The 19,661-nt window shown below is 43.6% G+C and overlaps 2 protein-coding genes across 4 annotated transcripts; one reads left to right on the top strand and one right to left on the bottom strand.

The window, feature by feature from the left end:
- Positions 1-711: 711 nt before the first annotated feature.
- tmigd1 (transmembrane and immunoglobulin domain containing 1) lies at positions 712-6,348 on the bottom strand. The gene is made up of 6 exons (XM_006641092.3): positions 6,145-6,348; positions 5,868-5,963; positions 4,528-4,806; positions 3,731-4,012; positions 2,328-2,431; positions 712-1,297 (listed from the first exon to the last, which is right to left on the bottom strand). The coding sequence occupies exons 2-6, from the start codon at positions 5,938-5,940 to the stop codon at positions 1,286-1,288; spliced, it is 750 nt and encodes a 249-aa protein (XP_006641155.2). The 5' UTR covers positions 5,941-5,963; positions 6,145-6,348; the 3' UTR covers positions 712-1,285.
- Positions 2,374-18,471, top strand: slc47a1 (solute carrier family 47 member 1). Of its 3 annotated transcripts, XM_015367511.2 has the most exons (20): positions 2,374-2,463; positions 6,384-6,480; positions 7,855-7,932; positions 8,441-8,735; positions 9,416-9,517; positions 9,669-9,737; positions 10,443-10,591; positions 11,906-11,948; positions 12,935-12,979; positions 13,341-13,438; positions 13,551-13,648; positions 13,993-14,106; positions 14,573-14,640; positions 15,287-15,395; positions 15,621-15,696; positions 15,977-16,046; positions 16,516-16,648; positions 16,975-17,069; positions 17,272-17,406; positions 17,754-18,471. In XM_015367511.2, exons 2-20 carry the CDS (start codon positions 6,458-6,460, stop codon positions 18,075-18,077), a joined length of 2,124 nt encoding a protein of 707 aa, XP_015222997.1. In that variant the 5' UTR covers positions 2,374-2,463; positions 6,384-6,457; the 3' UTR covers positions 18,078-18,471. The 3 variants fall into 3 exon arrangements, with proteins under 3 accessions (XP_015222997.1, XP_015222998.1, XP_006641154.2); XM_015367512.2 differs by lacking the exons at positions 2,374-2,463; positions 6,384-6,480 and adding an exon at positions 7,232-7,239; XM_006641091.3 differs by lacking the exons at positions 2,374-2,463; positions 6,384-6,480 and adding an exon at positions 7,676-7,752.
- The last annotated feature ends 1,190 nt before the right edge of the window (positions 18,472-19,661 follow it).

The following is a 19,661-nucleotide window of genomic DNA, read 5'->3' as shown; positions in this document are numbered from 1 at the left end:
ACCAGGATAGCAGTAATTAACTTTATAGCTTTTGCTTTAAGGACAGGATAATGATTGTCTTGCTGCAATAGAGAGAAATTTAATCGTTTTCTTGACACAACTGGCATTAAAAAAGCAAAGATCTCTTTTAACATTGCCACTGTATGTTTCTTGTTGGAAAGAATTTAGCAGATTAAAAAACAAAACAAATTCTTGGTACCTCGTGAAAATTCCTGAAATTCCTTTGGTGCTTCAGCTGGTTCTCCGGCCTTGCTGTTGGCTGTATTTTGTTCATAATGAACTCATTCTTTATTACTGCCATCTCATTACACCTTGTTTTTTTTTTGTTGTTGAGTCTTTCCCTTGCTCATGTTTAGAGAAAACCATAGAGACCAACTTGGGAACAGAGACAAGGCACCTGACCTTGGACACAGTCAATTGTCACAGGCAGAACATCAATATTTAACTCAGATTTAATGGTTTTATTCCTCGGATGATGGAATATTACTGTACCAGCAATGACCTTGTGCCTTACCCAAGTCACTCAATGTCTAACCTGCATAATTATGTTTAAGACAACTGTGCCCTGTGCTCACTGCGCTGTTTTTTTGTGAGAGCTGCCTTGACCTTCATATTTTTTGTCCCTGAAAAGTTGCAATTTTCTAATTACTTATGAGTATTTATAGGTAACAGTTGCAGAGTTGGAAATGATTACAAAGTAACACACAATAATTAACAGAATCTTTTTTAAAATTAGAGAATTATTTAAATCCTTTGCCTCTTAATGCACTGTAACAGGATTATGGTAGCTACATAGTGTAGTAAATGTCAGAATTTAATTAATTAAGGAGAACCATTTTCCACAGTTTCGTAGAGCTAGTCCTTTCAGGAAGAAGTCTGCCCATGCCCCATGTATGTACATATTGGGAGTCTAGAGTTGAAACACAAAGAAATCACTTTTTCTATTAAGTGTGCTATAAGACTTGAATTTCTCCCTTTGATATTGTATGGCACTATCATTGAGGATAATTCTTGGATCCAAAATGATATAAATGTAGGTAAAAATGTGAAGGTCAAATTCTGATTTAAGAGCAGGAGTACATTTTGGACAGCAGTGGAAGATGTCTGCTTAAGTTATTTAATGCTTTAGTTTAGGGTGTGTATATAATAGCAAATTCCACTCAATATCGGTATAAAGAATTGGAGCGAATCCATTACATTCAGGATATTACAACACAGCAGTTAAAAAAAGTTCAAAGAGGGTCTTTGATAAATATATTTCAAAGCAATGAGTTGGCGGGTCTTCTCATTTGCAGCACTGGAAAAAAAGAACAAAAACTCTTTTCAGGGAAAAGCACAGTGCAGTATGTTTCAAACACCCACTGGAAATATAATTTGTAATAAATCAGAAAGACTTCCTGCATCATTTCCTGCCCCCTGCGTTTCTGAAGGATAGTACAAAAAAATCAGGGTAATACATGTCACATGGTAAGACATACAGGCACAACAGCAACACAACTCCAGCAATGATAGTGTGTGGAGTGAGAAGTCTGGCCAGCTCCTAGTCCAGTGTTGTGTTCTAGAGGACTTTGTGGGAATGCACACTAATCTACAGTCCACATGGTTCATTGTAGGTTATTAATAAGGTGGACTAGGATGCAGTGCAGGTTTAATGTCTTTCTTTAACACTGATGATTTAATTTTTTTTTTAAACTTATTGTACCCTTTAAATCCATAGGAGGTTTTGGCTCAGAGAAGGCAAAGCTACCGCTTTCTAGCCTGCTCTCTTCAGGTTGCAGAAGCTAGGCAATGCTAGGCCTGGTCAGTATTGCGATGGCGGACCTCAAAAGAAAACCAGTTTGCTGCTGTTGGTGGTTTTGGTGGACCAGTAGGGGGCTCTTCTCTCTGGACCAGAATTAGGTAGCAATGCCCCAGCACGGTAACAGTTTACACTGGTGTAGGGGGTGCCATCCATTCGATGAGACACTAATCTGTAGTCCTGACTTCTGAGCCATTAGGCGTAGAGGTGCTACTCTGGTGTCCTGGCTAAAATCCACTCTGGGCTTGTACAGTCAGCCCATCCTCTAAGTCTCCCCTTAATTTATGAGGTGCAGTTGCACACTCTTTCCCTTGATCGGCTGTGCAGTGGGGCTGCTGGTGCAGAATGGCTGCCACATGTCACCCAGGTGGGGCTGCACCTCAGGATGTCTGGATGAAGTGACTCCCTCCTGCATGTGAATGGCGATGGAATGAAAGTGCTGTATTAATGCAAGCGACCGTTATTATTGAGTTTAGGCCCTGCGCTGAGGAGCCCCTGGAGAGAGGGCAGCATGATCGTGCTGGCTCACCGCGGCGATTCTCTTCCTCCTGGAAAACGTGGCCAGGAACACTGTGCACAGCACCACCACCACCCCAGCAATGACGGGCTCAAAGGGGAAATGTGTCTTCTTATCTGCATGGGAGAACAGGACGACATTAACCCAGGTGAGGCTTGGATGGAGGAGGGCATTCAGGTCCTTTGTACAGGGTCTTTGGTGTCTCCTTCCAGTAGAGCTGGGCGATAATTCGATAACGATAATTATCGCAATATAATTTTCCTCGATATAATTTTAACAAAAGTTTGATAAATGTTCGATATATATGTTTATGCTTTGCGCATGCACACAAAATACTGTGCGCATGCGCATGTGCGTGGGTGCGCGTGCATGTTGCAGACCGGGCAGGTAACAGATTTGTTTAATGTTTCTGCTGTTTGGCAAGTGTTTGTTGTGTTCTTAAAATAAAAAGTTGTTTAATTTACCAATTAACTGTCTGGTTTCTTCAACTTTCACTCAGGAGAAAAAATCTGCTTTTAAACTTGAAAGAAATAATGATTTGACATTTATCGTGATAATTATCGATATCGACTGATATGAAAATGTTTATCGTGATAATGTTTTTGGCCATATTGCCCAGCCCTACCTTCCAGAATAAATTTATAGATGAGCTGTACATGACCAAGTTCACTGTGAAATGGAAACTGACTGTTTCCTTTCCTGTGAGGGTGTGAGGATCTTATTGTCATGGTGGACAGTGCCTTTTGGAAATGAATACCACACTGTCATGAGAAGACTTTGTTTGATTTCAGGTGCTGCTTAAAAACAAGCAGTCGGATTCACACAATGTTACATGTTAATCTGTCTGCCCATTTTCTAACCACTTCTTCCAGTTCAAGGGGAGCCTATCCTGGCAAGCTACTCAAGGCAGGATACACCCTGGACAGGACACCAGCCCATCACAGAGCACACAAAGACACAGAGGCATTCACACTAAGGCCAGTTTTCTCAAAAGCCAATTAACGTTCTGTATGTGGCTAAGACATACAGTGCTATACTAGTGTAGTATACAGTACTACTATGCTAGTAGTATACTGTACTAATACAGTACTGGGAAGAAGCCAGAGCACCGGGAGGAAACCCAGTGCTCAGCTCAAATCCTGATATAGGCACCCTAATTTTTGCCCAAGTTTCCCAAGTCTGGTGGGACTAAGGAGTGTGCTCAAGAGGAATGAAAATGAGGTTCCTTTGGCGTCTCGGAGTATGCGTCTCTCTTTCCTGCTCTCTTTTCTAAGCATGACTTGATCCCTGAATCCTCAAAGTTTGACCCTATGGAATCGTAAAATATATACTGTTTGAATTGAATACCTGTAGTGTAAGTTATGATATCGGCAAGATTGGCTTAAAATAGAATCAAGTAGGGAAAAAAAGCTGACCTTCCACTGTGAGGCTGAAGGTTTTTGTGCTGTTTCCATGCTGGGGAGAGAGTGCTTCGCATCTGTAGGTGCCCTGGTGGGAGTACTGCACCTTGGCAATGGACAGTGTGGCCTCCTTCCCATCCTGATACAGAGAGTAGCCGTCTTCTTCCAGATTGAGAGTGGCATCATTTTTCAACCAGGTCACAGACACCTGGGGGTTGGCGTAGATGTTACAGGTCAGCGCAACCGCGCTGCCTACCTCTGCTGTCCGAGTCTCTGTGCCGGACAAGTCTGGCGGGACTAAGGAGTAAAACATAGATGAAGGATGTGAAATCACAGTGTCCACCTAGAATTCCACATACATTCTCTTAAAATACCGATTGCATTATAATCCAAGATTTACTGTTTACACTTTTCACTTAAGAAATTACAAAGCAAAAATGTGAGAGACTCAAGTTGAAATATAAAGCAAATAAATTCCTGATCTTTTTCAAAGTGCGGTTTTCAACAAATAATGTGTGTGTCAGTGCCCTTTTTCATGTATATTTAATATCTGGGCTCACCAGGGCATCTCTGAAGGTTCATGTGCACTTCAGTTTAGAAGTTGACAAGACATTAATAAGCCGAAGTGAGTAGAATTGAATTAACCTGCCCCAGATGGGCTGTTGGCCCATAATGGAAGGTCAGGCCCAGAGTTTTATACTGCCGCTGTTAATGTGAAACAGAGCCGTTGCCCTGCCCAGCGGCACAGCTTTCTGACCCCTGGGGTCGAGACAAACACGCCGGGTGAAAGGGGAGCCAGGCTAAGCACTCACAGCGCACGTCCAGCTGGACAGAGGCGTTGACGCTGCCGTCCCGTCGGAGCTGGCAACTGAAGGTGACACGGTGGTCGGCCTCGGACACCGACTGGACGCACAGGCTGCTGCTGTTGAACTTGTTCTGCTCCTCGAGCCGGACCAGCGCCTTGTCCCGGTACCACTCCAGCTCCTCCGCCCGCTCGTGGTCCCGCGCCTCGCAGACCAGCGACACCGTCTGCGCCTTCTGCAGCGTGAGGACGCCGCCGCCCTCCTCCACGTTCAGGGTCACCCAGACGCCTGGGAGCGAGAGAGCCTCGCACACTCAGCCACAGTGCTTTCAAGTCCCCAGGCCCTTCTCTCTGAGCACCTCTCTCTTAGGAGACACTGGGTGCTCCACTTAGTTCGGATACACTTAAATGCTCCGGTTAATTAGAAGACACTCAAGGGCTCTAATTTTCTTTGTCAGAAATGATTTGCCACGCGAAGCAAGTGGCCTAGGTTGCTGTGGCTCCGCTCGATGAGGGTTGACCACCTGGAGCTCTTTATGGTCATTAAAGTGCCACTTTATAAAGGGGCTCTTTTGGGGGTTGCTGCAGTGGCATGGTGTTTCTGTTTTCGCTTATAAGCGGGTGCAGGTTGAGCTCTATGACCCAGGTGACATAGACTCGAGCCTGCCACCACCCAGCTGTGACAGAGGGGGGTTAGTCTGCCAGGGCTCTCCAGGTGCTCTGGGTTCTCAGCTGTGGTTCTCAGCTGTGGTTAAATGGTTAAATGGTTAAAATCATTGTGCGCTGGTGGGGCTTGTAGCCACTACCTGAGCTTTGAAAAACGCAGTTTGCACAGTGACAAATCCAAATCGGTTGAGTGAAACAAAAAATAATTGGTTTTGAATGTTTTGATTTCTAAGCCTGAAAGCAGTTAGATTTTTTTGGAATGAAGTCCAGGGCCCTGGGATATTCACTTACAAAGCCATTGATTTCTTATGCGTTGTTTTGTTTTTGTCCACCCCACCAGCGATAACATTGTTTCAATGGAAACATTCTTTTGACAGAGCGTTCTTGGGTTAACCATGTAGAGTTTCGCCAGATCACATGTGAGATGCCTTACAAAACAGTTTTTAGCTGGATTCTTCCTGATTTGCAATTTACGTATTTAAAATGATTTTCTGTACACTCTGCAGTACAGTAAGGGATTCTTCAGTGAGCTCTTCAGCCTTTCTGATTCTGCCCTGATACATTTATCTATCTAATCTATCTTTTAAAATCATATGTCTGCGCTGTTAAATATCACAAACATTTTTGTATTACTGCTAAGTCATCTCAAAGATTTTTAAGTTGAACAGCATCAGTATGGCTCACCTTTGAGTTCAGAGATGAAGCTGAAAAAGAGAAAACTGTGAAGCACCAGAGACTTCTGACCCATTTTAACCATGAAACGCTGTAGCGTAGGCAGCCCTGGGGATAGGAGCAGAGTGACATGACAGATCTGATAGCATGACCTCATCTTCTAGTACTTATATTTGGCATAGATTAATAAATTAATGTTTAAGATGAATTTTATCAACCTTTCTATAAAAAATGTCTATATAAAACACCAGTTTATAATTTCCGGCTTGACATTACAGCGGGTACTTACCTCTGTTGAAACCAGTCTGGGAGCAGTGTGCAGTCCAGGGGTTAGTTTGCTGTTTTTGAAAGCTGTGGTTTGCTCTTCCGAGACATTTTATACTGCCAAAGGGTTTTATAGCATCCCAGTGAAGAGACGCACCTGTCTCTGGTTCAAACCACCCAGGTTTTATAGTGTTAATTAAGCTTTGTGCAAACAGGGAAAGGCTGACTCCAAGCTGTGTGGAGATCATTGCATTGTCATTGCAGCTCCTGGAAGATGACAAGAAGGTGCTATTTGCAACAGATGTATAAAGGCCTTCCTCTTACTCGAGAGGAAGAGGATGGGCAGACAGCAGATTTACAGGTGTCCCCTCTGTTTATCCCTCTCTGTTATGTGATCTGTTACATGTCCTAAAATCACAGCCTAATTTTCATTTTTTTAATCATAATTCTACCAGGTATGTTCTTAAGAAGTTTATCTCAGGTCATGCCTGTACAGTGCTCCAAGATAGAAATACTGGTTCTGGCTTCTTTGAAACTCACTTAGATCCTTTCAGTTAGATCACAAAAATAAAAGGCAGAGAAATGATCTTAAAGTGTCTAAGTTACATCTGCACCCTCACACACATGTGATTTCAATCAAATTAAACTATATTTTTTTCAAAGGGCTCCAGCAATTCCTTAAACATCCAAACAATTATTAAAAGATACAAAAATGTCATTGTCAGATAGTTTAAAAATGTGTATTATACGTAAACCTTCTATTTTTGGCAGTGTGAGTGATATACAGTAAGTGCTGTTAACATGAGTAATAAAGTGAGAGAATGAGTTACTTGCCAAGGTTAGGGATGGTGAGAGTGTGTGCCAGCACATCAGAAAATAATGCAGAGGCACCAGGTTGTATCTCTTATACACCAATGACAACTACCACATTAAGTGGGACTGTGTGACCCTGTTGTGTAGTTTTATTCAGCAAAATGTGCTGCAGCTTTTGAGATATCGGCAGGTGATTGGGCATGCATTGTGTGTGTGTTTCCCCAGCTCCGCAAGAGGGAAAGAAAGGGTTGTCCTTCTGACGGAAGAATTGAGTGCAAAGTCCACTAGTGGTTTCAATTGCTTGCCAGTATGTATTTCATAATCGTGATACCCATCATTTGGACAAAAGGCATTTAAATATGTGCTCTTCACTACCGGGAGCAAAATCTGCATGCACCTCACATCACATCAGTGCTGCACACTGTGAGTGAGCGAAAGTCCAGTATAGACTGAACTTCAGGATAAACAAACACACGCAGCCACTGAATCATAACAAGGGACACGGACTGCCCCTGTTGCGTGACAGCCCACCAGTGGCAGGGCCAGGAGAGCAGAATGACTTCACTGGTCCACGTGACTCACGGGTGCACTCTTCTGTGATCCAGTGGGTGAGGTTACAGGTTACAGGTTGGATTGCAGCTGAAAAACGTGAATGCATTCAGAAGTATCCAGGCGTGTAGTAGTAGTTGTGCTGAGCATAGCATTTCTCTTATCGATTTTTCTCAGAAGCTGCACCGTAGCAGCCTCATAAAGCAGGCATGCCGTACAACTTTTCAAGATTTCATCAAAGGAGCAGGACTGCCAATACTAGAGACCAAAGGTCTATCTGCTTATCCACAAAGACTTGGAATCACAAGCTTTAGCAATAATTTGCCATCTCTTATCCCTATGATAGATCACTAACACATCTCTTTGCCAACAGACCCTGTTTACAAGGGATTGCTGACCTCTTCCAGGACCTGAGAGTTCTCAGAAAAACCTGTTGTGCAACACAGATATGGTAATCATGGGTTCAGAGTGTATTTATATTGCATTCCTCTGGAAGATTTGTAATGAGAGCGGTAAGGTTCTTGCTGCCAGTGCGTGCTTATTGCTGGCCACAGCTTTCAGTTTTGAGGTCCCCTCCTAGCATTAAGCTGGGTCAAAGGTTAACAGGCACCACTGGTGGGTTGCCAAAGCTCTTTCTCTTCTGTCATCAGATGGACAGCAGTCATGTGGGAGTGGAGTAAAATGGGGACTGGGATCACCCTTGGAGCTCTAAAAGAATCTCTCATTTGTAGTTAAGCAACTTCATTGTCGCACAACCTGTTGAAAGTGAGAAAAACCATGACATTGGATCAAAATGTTGCGATGTTTCCTTTTGATGGGATTTGAGAAAGTGTCACCATGAGACCCACATAATCACCACCAGCCTTCCACAAAAGCGCTTAGTTGTTTGCGCAGACTTTCCTGATAAGATTAAGAACTGACCCTTCTCCTTAAAGATAGTATATTTTGTACTCACACAGTGATCCTGCTGCACGTTCTTTAATCAGTAACTGGACAAAACTAGAACATTGGAAGCTGTTCCTGGCACAGCCCTCTGCATCGGCTTATCGACTGGAGCACAAGCAGTCCTTTCTCCTGGATCTTATTCCCAAAGATCTGGAAATGGAAAAGACAGAGAATCAAGAATCTGACCATTTCCCGGTGTGCAACAGGAAAACTGGCGAAGACTCCGGCCTCAGGTCCAAACTATTCCGCTGGATACCAGTGGATTACAGAGATGAACTGTACCAACTTCTGCGGCTGACTGGGCCCTTGGTAAGAGACCCTCAACCCTAAGCTGTCTCTCACACTTCTTGTATAACGGTCAGAGGAGTAAGGACATGACGAGGATATGTGATGCACTGGTTTGCAAACAAAAACATGTCAGTCATTAAAACTGATGGGCATTTGTGTTTTGTCCAAATGTCAACTGATTTATTTCTGTTGTAGGACAGTGCAAGTAAAATCATGTTTGTTTCACAATGATCTTTGAAAAATGAAACTTTCTGGGCTGGAGTTTGATTTACTAACAGTGGCTTTGGGGTGCAGAAATACTGTAGAGTGTTGAAAACTGGATTTTAAAGTAATGACAGAGTTTATCGCTATGAGCATATGTAGATTAAGCGCATACTGTAGTCTCAAACATCAGCAGCGTACAGGCACAGCAGGCTACCAGGTGTTTTAGTTATGGAAGGGTGCACACAAGGGAATTGATAATATACATGCATGCATATACAGTGCATTGATTTTTAAGGTGGGTTTCGGGGGGTGATTTTTTTTAGACATGTCTTTTCTGCTTGGAAACTTTGTTTCACTTGTTCATCTTGATGTATTGTTCCACATGTAAAACTTGAACCAGAAAAAAATATTTTTGGTTTAAAAGTGTTGCACATTTTTAAATGGGGATAAACTGCTAGTTTGTATTTCCTTTCATTGTTCTTCTTTTTGTTTCCCAGCTGGCATCTCGGCTTATGAATTTCTTGTTGCCTTTCACCATCACTATTTTCTGTGGTCACCTGGGGAACATGGAGCTGGCCGGCTACGCTCTGGCTTCAGCGGTGAGTGTGCCAGCTGAGCCTGGAGGTGCAGAGTGGTGGGAGTGGGTCTGAATGTAGTACATTTTGCACAGGAGAGAATTCCAGTGGAATTCAGTGACCCCAGAGAAGCCAGCATATGAGGCTGTTTTTACATTGATGTTTTCCTTTCCAGGTTATTAATGTCACAACAGCTGCAACCGGATTTGGGCTAGCGTTGGCCTGTGACACGCTGGTGTCTCAGGTAAGCAGATACCTGCAGTGTTTTATCTGGGTCTTATTACAGCCCAATAGGGGATCTTATTGCATCCCAATAAGGATGGACCTTCCGCTCCTCATCCTGTAAAAAGCTCCTTTTGTTGAGGTTCCAAGTTCAAAGCTTGGCTGTGCCACTAGCCAGCTGTGGTAGTGAGGCACTGCATGATTGCTGCTGTGGTTGATTAGGCAACAGTTAGCTACACAGGCTTAATTACGTTCCTTATAGGAGCCTTTTACAGTGATGTCCATACTCCCTGTGTTGGCTGACTTGTCCTTGTAGGTTCAGGGAAGTGCTGGGGGCACAGTTCTGATTGTACCAGACACATTTTCTGAAAGATCTTCATCTGCTCTCACACTACAGTACATTTTAATACTGCCTGATTGCTTGCAGTTAGAGAAATGAGCTTTACAATGCACTTTTTACATGTGCACATGCATACCCAAAAAAGCCTGGGTTTGCATGTGCAGACTGCTGGGGGTATCCGAGGGGATTCAGGGATGTGGGACACTTGTCCATTCCACATCAGGGTGAAGAAACATGCAGTGATTCTGCAGCAGCCCTACTCTTCTCCAGACTTGAATAAGACTTAACCAAAATGTCACAAACCCCTGTTAAATACCTGGCTTGGTACAGGAAATCTTATTTAATGCCAGTGCACTGAAATGCGCACCTCTGCTCTTTCCCTGACAGACTTTCGGGGGCAAGAATCTGAATCGCGTTGGCGAGATCCTGCAGAGGAGCATTCTCATTCTGCTGCTCTTCTGCCTGCCCTGCTGGGCCACTCTCATCAACTCCGAGACCATCCTGCTGGCCTTGTACCAGGAGGCGGAAGTGGCCAGGTGAAACAGAATTTAACTATTACCAGTGTCGGTCTGTGAATGAGCAAAAAAGATTAGTTTTTCAAAGATGGCCATACAAACCTGTCTTATATCTGTGAAGCATTTGCTGTTGGTACTGTTGCCTTATGCAGAGTGCTTTCTCTCAGTTTAAATTTCTCTGCAGATCGACTTACTGTTTTTCTGAGCCTATGGCAACTACTTCCATGACTGTCACCTTTCGTATAAAAACTCTTGCTTGTTCTTTAGGCTGTATGATTAAAAATAAGGAACATGCAAAACGTTGTTGAAGATGCTTCTTCATATTATCCTTCCTTATTTGGTGCAGATACCCCTATTCCATGTGACTCGAAATATATAAAAAGTAACAAGCAATAGGTTTATTCCATTCTGAAAAGAGAAGAAAGAAAACGCAATGTTTCGGCCGTGGTGTCTTCCTCAGATGAATAAACCTATTACTTGTTCCTTTGTTCCAGCCTTCGCATGCTGACGCAGCTGCCCACCTGAACTACTTCATATATAAAAAGTGTTCATTATGCAGTAAATAAATGCAAGGCTACTGTTGTGCAGGTACAAAAAATGAATAGATACAAATAAAATTGATAAACCTTATTTGGCACAGAGGTGAAAATGAAAGACAAAGCCCCAGGAAAGCCCCAGGAAATGGAAGTTAAACAGAAGCAAGATGTGCATGATGTGCAACATCACTGAGAATGCAAGATCCAGGACTCTGGGAATTCAGTTCTCTTCAGCTTCTTCTTAAGTCCCTTCAAATGATGGCTCGACAGGCACCCATGTTCAGGACATACTGTATAAGCTTTCCCATGGTACAGAAGAATAGTCCAGCTAAGGTCATAGGAGCTATCCTCAACCACACTTAGCAAAGTTGAGCCATTGGGTTCTTCAAAGCCAACCAGAGGATCCAAATGGAGAAAAAGCGGTAGTGCATGAGGAATGTCTTTAAAAACGATCCCGGCAGGTCTGTAATAAGCTGTCCGAACTTGTTGTGTAAACTGATACCCTGGCTTCTTACAGAAACAGGTGTATGAGATCCTTGAGTGTATGAGATCCTTAAGTTACTAGCAGCCTAAAAAGGTTGCTGGACTAATTGGCTACCTCCCATTTGTAAATGTTTGTGTCCTCTTTTCATTCTATTATGCCTCTATTTTGAATGTTGCTAATGTTTCAGTATTAACTGTAACACACGAATGGTATAGGTTTGTGTTTCACAGCAAAGCTGGCTTAATAGCCTTAACACAGTCTTACATAGTGCAGATAAACTTAAAAAAATACAAATGTTATGTTTTTGCTTTTCAGGATAGCTCAGCTGTATGTGGTTGCGTTTCTACCTGCTGTTCCTGTAAGTATGTTTAATAAAAAGTAAGCTCATTTCTTTTGTTCAGTAAATTGTTACATTTTGGGGGAAGGGAGGGTTGCATTTGATTGTAGATGAGCTCATATTGTCTGAATTGTGTGGGTTCAGCTGTCTTAATTTGAACCCACACAGTTCATTTAAATGTCTCAAGTGTCTTAAATTGTTTGCTCTGTAGATTTTACTTTTAAGATTTAGGCTAGTCGATTTCTTTTTTGACCACAGACCACAGACTTTTTTTTATACCTTGGAACAGCCAGTTATCTTACTGCCTGACAAGCCTTGACAAGCTACGTTCTTCTTCTCGGACTTTGGAGTCAGAACACAGAACACGTGGTTTCTGCTCAGTTTGTTGTCAGGAGAAGACAGAGCCTTCCCTATTAATGCTAAAACCCCACAGCCACACATTCAGCAAGTGGGGTAAAGGTGTACGTTTGAGATCTCCCAGCAGACTCTACTCTGTCTCAACCCCTGCTCAGCTGAAATACATACATCCCCTGGGAGCTCAGCCAGCTGACAAGTGGCAGAGCTGGGATTCAAACCCGTGATCTCTGTGCAGTAAGGTTTATCTTGCAGTCCTAGGCCTTCACTGCACTGTTTACCAAGGATCATACTTTCTTACTTGTTTAAACAATCCTCAAAATCAAAACTTCAGGCTCCCTGGAAGTCACTACTCTGTTGATTAGGTGCTATATTTATATGAACCCTTGTGAAAATTATTCTCAACCCCTTTATTTTTCACTTTCTAGAAAGGGTCACTCTGTCCCCATATAGTATCAGTCCAGGTTTCCTGTCTAAACAGGACAGGGTCCTGTATTCTATAGGATTCCCCCGCTTCTGTTCCTGTGTTTTGCGTTGTGCTTTAATTTTGCAGTGTCCTCTGACTCGCCCCAGCAGGAGAGGGCCTTGTAAAACAAGAATCTGTGCTCTTGTCATAATTGTGAACTCCTAACTCCATCTTCTCTGCTCTGCAGGCCATGTTTCTTCACCAGCTGCAGGTGGCTTACCTGCAGAACCAGGTACAGTGGTGGCTCTGTTCGGGGCTCATTTACATCTGCCTTGATCGTTTACGTCTGCCTGTCCATTATCAGAAAGCTTGTCATTCCTGGTGAGGGCACAAGGCAGGACCAAAGACTTGACAGGACACCAGTTCGGTGCCAGTGGCACACGCAATTCACAGATTTCAGCACATCTTTGGGAAACACAGGCAAACCAGATCACCTGGAGAAAGCCTGTGTGGACTCAGGGAGAACTGGGGTTCCTCTGTTCTTCTTAATTTAAATGAGGGCTTTGTTATATTTTCACAGAAAATAGAGCATTGTAAATGTTCTTTATTACATTATTAAAAAAGCTGCTTAGATGACTGTGCTTTTTCTGTAGGGTATAATCTGGCCACAATTGTATACAGCTGTTGCTGCGAATGTCATCAACGTGGCAGTGAACTACGTCCTGCTGTTCCAGATGCATCTGGGAGTGAAGTATTTTGATTAATTTCCTTCTTTAATTATTTTCACTTTCATTTTCCTGTTCTTTGAATAATACTGGTGGCTGTGCTTTCTTGTCAGTGCTATATTATGTCCTTTTCTTCAGAGGGTCTGCAGCAGCTAACAGCATATCTCAGATTGCCATCTGTGTGCTTTTGTACGCTTTCATTCGCTGGAAGAAGCTACATGTGAAAACCTGGGGAGGTGAGTGCAGGACGTGTCCACTTAGCTCCTGGCTTGTCCTCATGTGGTAATTCTGCAACACTCCTGCATAGCATATGGGGGCAGCATGGAGTAGTTGTTAGAGCCTAATAAAGATTCAAAAACTAGCAGGTCCAAATTACAAAGTTTTATAACTTGAAAAATAATTTGGTAGTTAATTTATTTATGTTAAAAAAATACCTAGCTAAATGCCAAACTAAATGGTTGTAAAAACTACACAAGAATGCTGTTTTTTGTAAGCTTTATTATAGTCTGCTGCTCTTGTGAGTGAGATTAGCAGCTGGCTGTTGGAATCTGTTAAAGTGACTCTTTGTCTCCCCATACAGGCTGGTCCACGGCATCTCTTCAGGAATGGGGCTCCTTCATGCAACTGGCCATTCCCAGCACCCTTATGCTGTGCTTTGAATGGTGGATCTATGAGATCGGTGGATTCCTTGCAGGTCTGTTGCTGTTGATGTCTTGATTTCAAGTTAAAAGAAAAAAAAAACAGAAACTAGAATTGCATCTCTGTTATCCTGAAAGCATAGAGAACTGAAGCAGTGTGTGATCTGAGGTAGAGAAAGGTTATAATAATAAACTTTATTTTATATAGCGCCTTCAAAGGTGGCTTCTCAAAGCACTTTACAGAATGACAGTAACAACAACAAAAAAATACACAAGATATGCACAATGAGAATACACAGTTAGAGGAGACAGTAGATGGTGCTACTAAATACAGTAGGAGCTGAGGGATAAAGAACAGAACCAGTTAAGTAGAGGCTCTTCTAAAGAAGGTTTTGAGTCTGGATTTGAAGGAGTTTAGAGAAGGTGACTCTCTGATATCCTTGGGGACAGAGCTCCCCCAGTCTGATCGTAGCGCGATGTCTCTTCTTTGCCCCCTTTGGGACTGTGGCTGCTGTGGAGCAGGCATGCTGGGGGAGATCGACCTCGGGGTGCAACATGTGGTCCTGGAGCTGGGAGCGATCACCTACATGGTAACACAGCTAAACGCTGATTAACTGCCTTTATAGCGCTGATGGGAAGGAGAGCAGGTGGTGGTTTTTATTTGTTACTGCAAATGTAGTTAAACATTAAATTGACTAATTTCTAGATTAAAATGCCCGCTGATTCAGCAGTAATACTTAACTTAAATTGTAACTGGACAAATGACTGAGGGACAGCAGCTTTTATCATCTGCGTGTTGTTGAATGCTACCTGAAGTGCACTGCTGCCCCTTTAGGTAAATACTGGCGAGTTATGATCCCAAATAGCAGCCTTCCTCCTCAAAGTTTTTCTTCAGAATATGTTTAGTCAAAAAATAAGTTCAGTTTTCTTTGGGGTTCCTGCAGTTTCACTGTGCCATGCTATTGCTTCCTTTGCTGTAATGTTACATCAGAAAGGCAACAGAAGAGAAGATGCCATTCAGATCATCAAGCGTACTCAGTACTGTGGCATAGCGTGATAAAGCTATGGGAGGTCTGCAGATTTAATAGGAACCTTTCAATCGGGCCTTAAAGAAACGATTCACTGAAGCCTAGAGAAGGCTCCGAAAGCCGTCTTTCCCTGCCCGTGCAGACAGGAGTGTGGTGTGTTTTGGACCCAGCGGTTCTCTCAGGCCTCTCTGTCTCCTGTGCTGTGCAGTTTCCCCTGGGCATCAACGCGGCCACCTGCGTGCGAGTGGGGAACGCCCTGGGGGCGGGAGAGATCGACAAGGCCATCATGACCAGCAAAGTGTCACTCGTCTTAGCAGGTCAGTCTGCTGTGCTGGGCGCCGCCACTACCCGTCTTCTGTGAAGCAGGTGTTTCCATAGCAACCTTCAGACGGGTCGGGAGCAAGACAGAGTCTGATAAAGTCAGGGTTTATAGAGGAGTGAGTTGCCAGATTCTTAAACAGAAATATTTTTAAAACTTTATTTAAAAAATGCATAACACAGAGCTTAGAGAATGTTGATATGTTCTCTTTTTTTCTCATCAGCATTGCTGGCTGTTGTCCTGGGGGCTGTAGTGGGTTCTACCAAGTCTGTGATTGGTTACATCTTCACCTCTGATGAGTAAGCAAAAATAGTTTCTTCCAAGCCCTGTAATTCCAGAAATTCCAGAGTGCTTGTGCAAGGAATGCTGGAAAGTGAGATTGGCACCTGGGGTTGATATCCTGGTGAGAGATTGATTTGAGTTGGCGCTTGTGTTTCTCAGCTTGCAGATGTGTGTAGAGAATGCTCCCAGCACCTGTAGGATCACAGCTGTCTCCCCTGAATTGGGGGTTTATTTTAAAAAGGAGAATTTAATGTAATGCAACTGCTACTTCAACTCCTGTTTTCCTGTCTTTCTCAGGATGATTGTGCAGATGGTGTCCGAGGTGATGAATGTGTACATTCCCCTGCAGTTCTTTGATGCTCTTGTGGTGAGTCAAAAAAAACACAGATCGATTTTCCTTTTTACAAAACAGGTAGCCCTAAATGCTATGTACTGTGCAAGGGTCACGAAAGTAATGCCTCTTATTCATGTTAATGAAACATCTAAGACATGGCTTTAAACAGACCCTTATGATGGAACCTCCAATAGTAACTAGCAGGACAGCGTTATAATGTTTTTACTGGACAGGACTGAAACAAGCCCATCAAGAAAATACCATTCATCCTTGCATCTCACTCCTGACCGATCCTGACCGGTCTTAACCCAGGATGCCTCTTGCAGTGCACAGCATACATGTTTAGTTTTGAATGCTCAGTGCTGTAGGTAAAGAAGTTTGTGTTGTTGTGTTATTGATTGAGCTCTGATACATAACTGAAGTGAAGGGACGCATTTAGTGTGCACAGTTTACATCCTAAAATCTTTTCAACAGCTCTGAGGCATGCCCGTTTTGTCTCCAGTGTGTCGCTTTAGGCATCATCCTGGGAGCAGGCAAGCAGAAAATTGCTGCAGTCTCTAATCTGATTGGGTATTACTGCATTGGGCTCCCCCTGGGCATCTCTTTAATGTTTGCAGCAAAGCTAAGAGTCTTTGGTAAGATTTTTCTTTGCAACCCAATGGGACATTGCATGCACTGATAGCATATTCAGAATAAAACAAATGAACATTTTTCAAAATTGCCACTTGCATATTGTGCCATGTTTCACAACAGGTTTGCAGTAGAGAAATATACAGGCAACTCTATATATTTACACAAACCATAAATAATACACAGATGTTATACAGTAGTTGGCGCATCTAGCCCACCTTGTGTAGCTTAAGCTTAGATAACGTGTTTGTTCCAAAAGAGAATCTGGTCAGGCCATTCCTGTTCTGCTGCTACAATGTCCTTTCTGGTCTGGTCTTCCCTTTTGCTCCAGGTCTGTGGCTGGGTTTGCTGATCTGCGTCTTTCTGCAGACTACCTTCTTCATCGCCCTCATCCTGAAGATGAACTGGAAGCAAGTGATGGAGGAGGCAAGTCTCAGAAAAGCTGTGCTTGATTGTATCTTCAGTAATTTGATTTAATTTTCATCCGTAGTATTAATTCAAATCTCATGTTTCCACGAAGGTTTGCATTTGAGAAAGGCAGAAGCCGGGGCACCGGCTAGTTGTGTACTTCACTGCTCCACACCCCAGTCTGTCTTTGATGCTGAAGGGGCGCTGTGTTGTTCTGCAGGCCCAAGTGCGTGCTGGGAAGACTGTGCGTGTGACACGCGTGGGGATGAAGCCACCTATTGGAGAGGCTCTGACAGACGGCCTGTCCACAGAGAGCTCAGGACACACTTCAGAGCAGAAAACTGTCCCCAGAGAGGTGAGAAAAACAATTTAATTGGCCCAGGGACCTCTGACCTTCCTGCAGCCTGGTTTGATGTCTTTCAATGAAGTCCAGGTCTATGAGACAGAGGGTTGTTTCAGGGGAGGAAGTTTTTAATTTTCATTGGCTGTCTACACTTCAACTTGTATTGAGGAGACAGAAAAATGTTTTTTAATAGAAGCAGTGAAGGTTCAACTTCAAACAATGTATCAAAAATGCTTTTTTTTGTTGAAACATTCTATATGCCATTAACTCTTGGTTTGTGTAGAATTAAAAATAGCTCAGGAAATTTCTGTTTGGGTCTTGGGTTCGAGTGCGGTGACGCTCTGTGTTCTCTGACACAGCCCGGCGGCAGCAGGATCTGCACATACACAGCCGTAAGGACAGAGGAGCGTGGGGGGCTGGCGCTGGAGGTCACAGGGGACCCTGAAGGGGACACTAGGGAAGAGGAGGTGAACCCCAGGGGCCTCCTCTCTCTCAGCCAGCTGGTCTGGCGCCGGGGACTGGTTCTACTGGCTGGACTGGGCATCTTGGCCATTGGCATCATCATGCACCTCATCTTCCCCCCAGACGTCCTGGCTCAGGCACGGGGCAATTTCTCTGTCTCTCTGGAGGCGAGCAACCTCTCCAGCCCACTGCCATGGGACAACTTCACCACCCTGTCCTGAGCTGCATTCATACGACAGGGAGGGGGGACTTCATTGCTGGTTACAGCTTCTCCCTGGTGTTCTAAATCGTCAGATCTTTCCAGCTCAGCCCTGCCCAGTGGACTGACAGACTGTTGCTCACAAGAACAACTAGTGAGACATGCGCTTTGCTTGTCCTTTTCCCATGACTGTTTTGGGACTGAGCCGTTAGGACCATTTTGTTACAGCAGCTGAAATTCTCTTCACCTTGTGCAACAGACTCACAGTGACACAAAGGAAGGACATTGCTGTGTCCTCTCATTCAGTTGCTCTGTCATTGTCACAGTTACAGTTTCTTTCGTATCTTTATCAAGCAACCATAACTGCTGTTGAAATGTGTGTTGTGTTTTTTTTTAATTAAAGCTCTTTTCCTGTTCCTACCGTGTTATTATTCACTTTTAATTTATCTCTGTCAACTTAATGATGTCTGTCTTGACGGTTCATGAAATGCCCACAGTGAAATATGATGTTTGGCTAAACTGAACCACGAGGACAGCAGCCAGGATCTAAATTGAAGGACAGAAAATTCGGCAGCAGAATGTTAAGCAGATTGAATATTGATGTAAGTGCACAGTCATTCGTCTGACAAATGCAATCACAGAACGCCTGTGTATGTGTCCAATAACAAATTACTGACGTTAATTTTCTTACCAGATGTCTGTGCAACTCTGTAACTGTACCTACACCAGACATAAGGAGGATAGGATAACTGAGTGTTAAGATCTGTACTGGGAGTAAAAATCAATATACTGTATAATTTATCGATTTATATATTTTCAAATACTACATTTTAAAAAACTCTGCAGGTCATATGGCCTCCATCAGCACTGGTGTGCTGTGGCTCTCACTGAGACTGTTTGAAGCTCCATGTGTCCTGTGCTGCTGTCGGTACACATGGCTGTCCTGACCGAGCCCCGACAGTGACGTCATGACTGGCGCTTGTGTGACATGTTTGCTGCAGCTTGCTGGGACAGTCCAGGCTGGAGCACAGCCGTCACCGGATAATCAGTTCAGGGTTGGGAAGGGGGATGCTCGATGTGACTTCTTAAATATCGCCGTTCCCAGTGATGAAAACTTTCTGTGCTTCTGCATGCCATTCAGGGAATCTGGGATGTTTCAGGGAATGCTTGAAATATGTGGGTTGGCTGCAGACTTGAACTGGCTGATGCTTACAAATAGAGCATATTTTGTCATGTAGTTTTTTTGGGGGGGGCTGCTTTGTTTTGGATTTATTGATGAAACAGATGTGTTTTGGATTTTACAGTTGTCGAAGACATACTGGTGTGAACTGTGATGCATTTTTGAAGCTAAGCAGGTGTGAGCCTGGTCAGTACCTGGATGGGAGACCTCCTGGGAAAAACTAAGGCTGCTGCTGGAAGAGGTGTTAGTGGGGCCGGCAGGGGGCACTCACCCTGTGGTCCACGTGGGTCCTAATGCCCCAGTATAGTGATAGGGACACTATACTGTAAACAGGTGCCGTCCTTCGGATGAGACATAAAACCGAGGTCCTGACTCTCTGTGGTCATTAAAAATCCCAGGGCGTTTCTTGAAAAGAGTAGGGGTGTA

Source organism: Lepisosteus oculatus, chromosome 26 (assembly GCF_040954835.1).
Source record: "Lepisosteus oculatus isolate fLepOcu1 chromosome 26, fLepOcu1.hap2, whole genome shotgun sequence".
Taxonomy (NCBI): domain Eukaryota; kingdom Metazoa; phylum Chordata; class Actinopteri; order Semionotiformes; family Lepisosteidae; genus Lepisosteus; species Lepisosteus oculatus.
The sequence above is the reverse complement of the archived record's forward strand: the minus strand, read 5'-3'. Positions and strand labels throughout refer to the sequence as shown.

What these genes read in the sequence shown, in the direction of transcription:
- slc47a1 (XM_006641091.3), top strand. Translation starts at nt 7,691, where the DNA reads ATGCCGTACAACTTTTCAAGATTTCATCAAAGGAGCAGGACTGCCAAT. An exon ending in CAGGAGGCGGAAGTGGCCAG is followed by an intron (nt 10,592 to 11,905) that starts GTGAAACAGAAT and finishes TTTGCTTTTCAG; the next exon opens with GATAGCTCAGCTGTATGTGG. An exon ending in TACATCTTCACCTCTGATGA is followed by an intron (nt 15,697 to 15,976) that starts GTAAGCAAAAAT and finishes TGTCTTTCTCAG; the next exon opens with GATGATTGTGCAGATGGTGT.
- tmigd1 (XM_006641092.3), bottom strand. Translation starts at nt 5,940, where the DNA reads ATGGTTAAAATGGGTCAGAAGTCTCTGGTGCTTCACAGTTTTCTCTTT. An exon ending in CTTCATCTCTGAACTCAAAG is followed by an intron (nt 4,807 to 5,867) that starts GTGAGCCATACT and finishes TCTCGCTCCCAG; the next exon opens with GCGTCTGGGTGACCCTGAAC. An exon ending in TGTCCAGCTGGACGTGCGCT is followed by an intron (nt 4,013 to 4,527) that starts GTGAGTGCTTAG and finishes TTTACTCCTTAG; the next exon opens with TCCCGCCAGACTTGTCCGGC.